This window comes from Penaeus monodon, chromosome 28 (genome assembly GCF_015228065.2).
Source record: "Penaeus monodon isolate SGIC_2016 chromosome 28, NSTDA_Pmon_1, whole genome shotgun sequence".
In the NCBI taxonomy this organism is placed as follows: domain Eukaryota; kingdom Metazoa; phylum Arthropoda; class Malacostraca; order Decapoda; family Penaeidae; genus Penaeus; species Penaeus monodon.
The window spans coordinates 39,895,973-39,896,217 of record NC_051413.1 but is presented as its reverse complement, the minus strand read 5'-3'; the positions used below and the strand labels follow the sequence as shown (position 1 = coordinate 39,896,217).

General features: G+C 39.6%; 1 protein-coding gene across 1 annotated transcript in view; it reads right to left on the bottom strand.

Moving 5' to 3' along the window:
- The window catches only part of LOC119591225, a 15,369-nt gene that overhangs the window by 640 nt on the left and 14,484 nt on the right, over positions 1 to 245 (bottom strand). The window contains exon 5 of the mRNA XM_037939936.1: positions 12 to 44. Coding sequence (XP_037795864.1) covers positions 12 to 44 — 33 coding nt within the window. The remainder of the gene's footprint in view (positions 1 to 11; positions 45 to 245) is intronic.

The following is a 245-nucleotide window of genomic DNA, read 5'->3' as shown; positions in this document are numbered from 1 at the left end:
TGTCTACTTACCGCCATAAGAGCTGGACACAGGGACGTATCCACCTACGAAAAAAAACAAAGGAAAAAATGAATACAGAATCTCCCCCTGAGGAATGACTTACACGAAAAACCAAAGTTATTACTGTGTGATAACTCCAACCGTTTTCTAATGACGATGAGTCGTTGAAATGGAGATGATGAAAGCAAACGATCGCGAAAATGAAAGTGGAGATTAAGTTCGAAAATACCGATGACAGTCAAAAC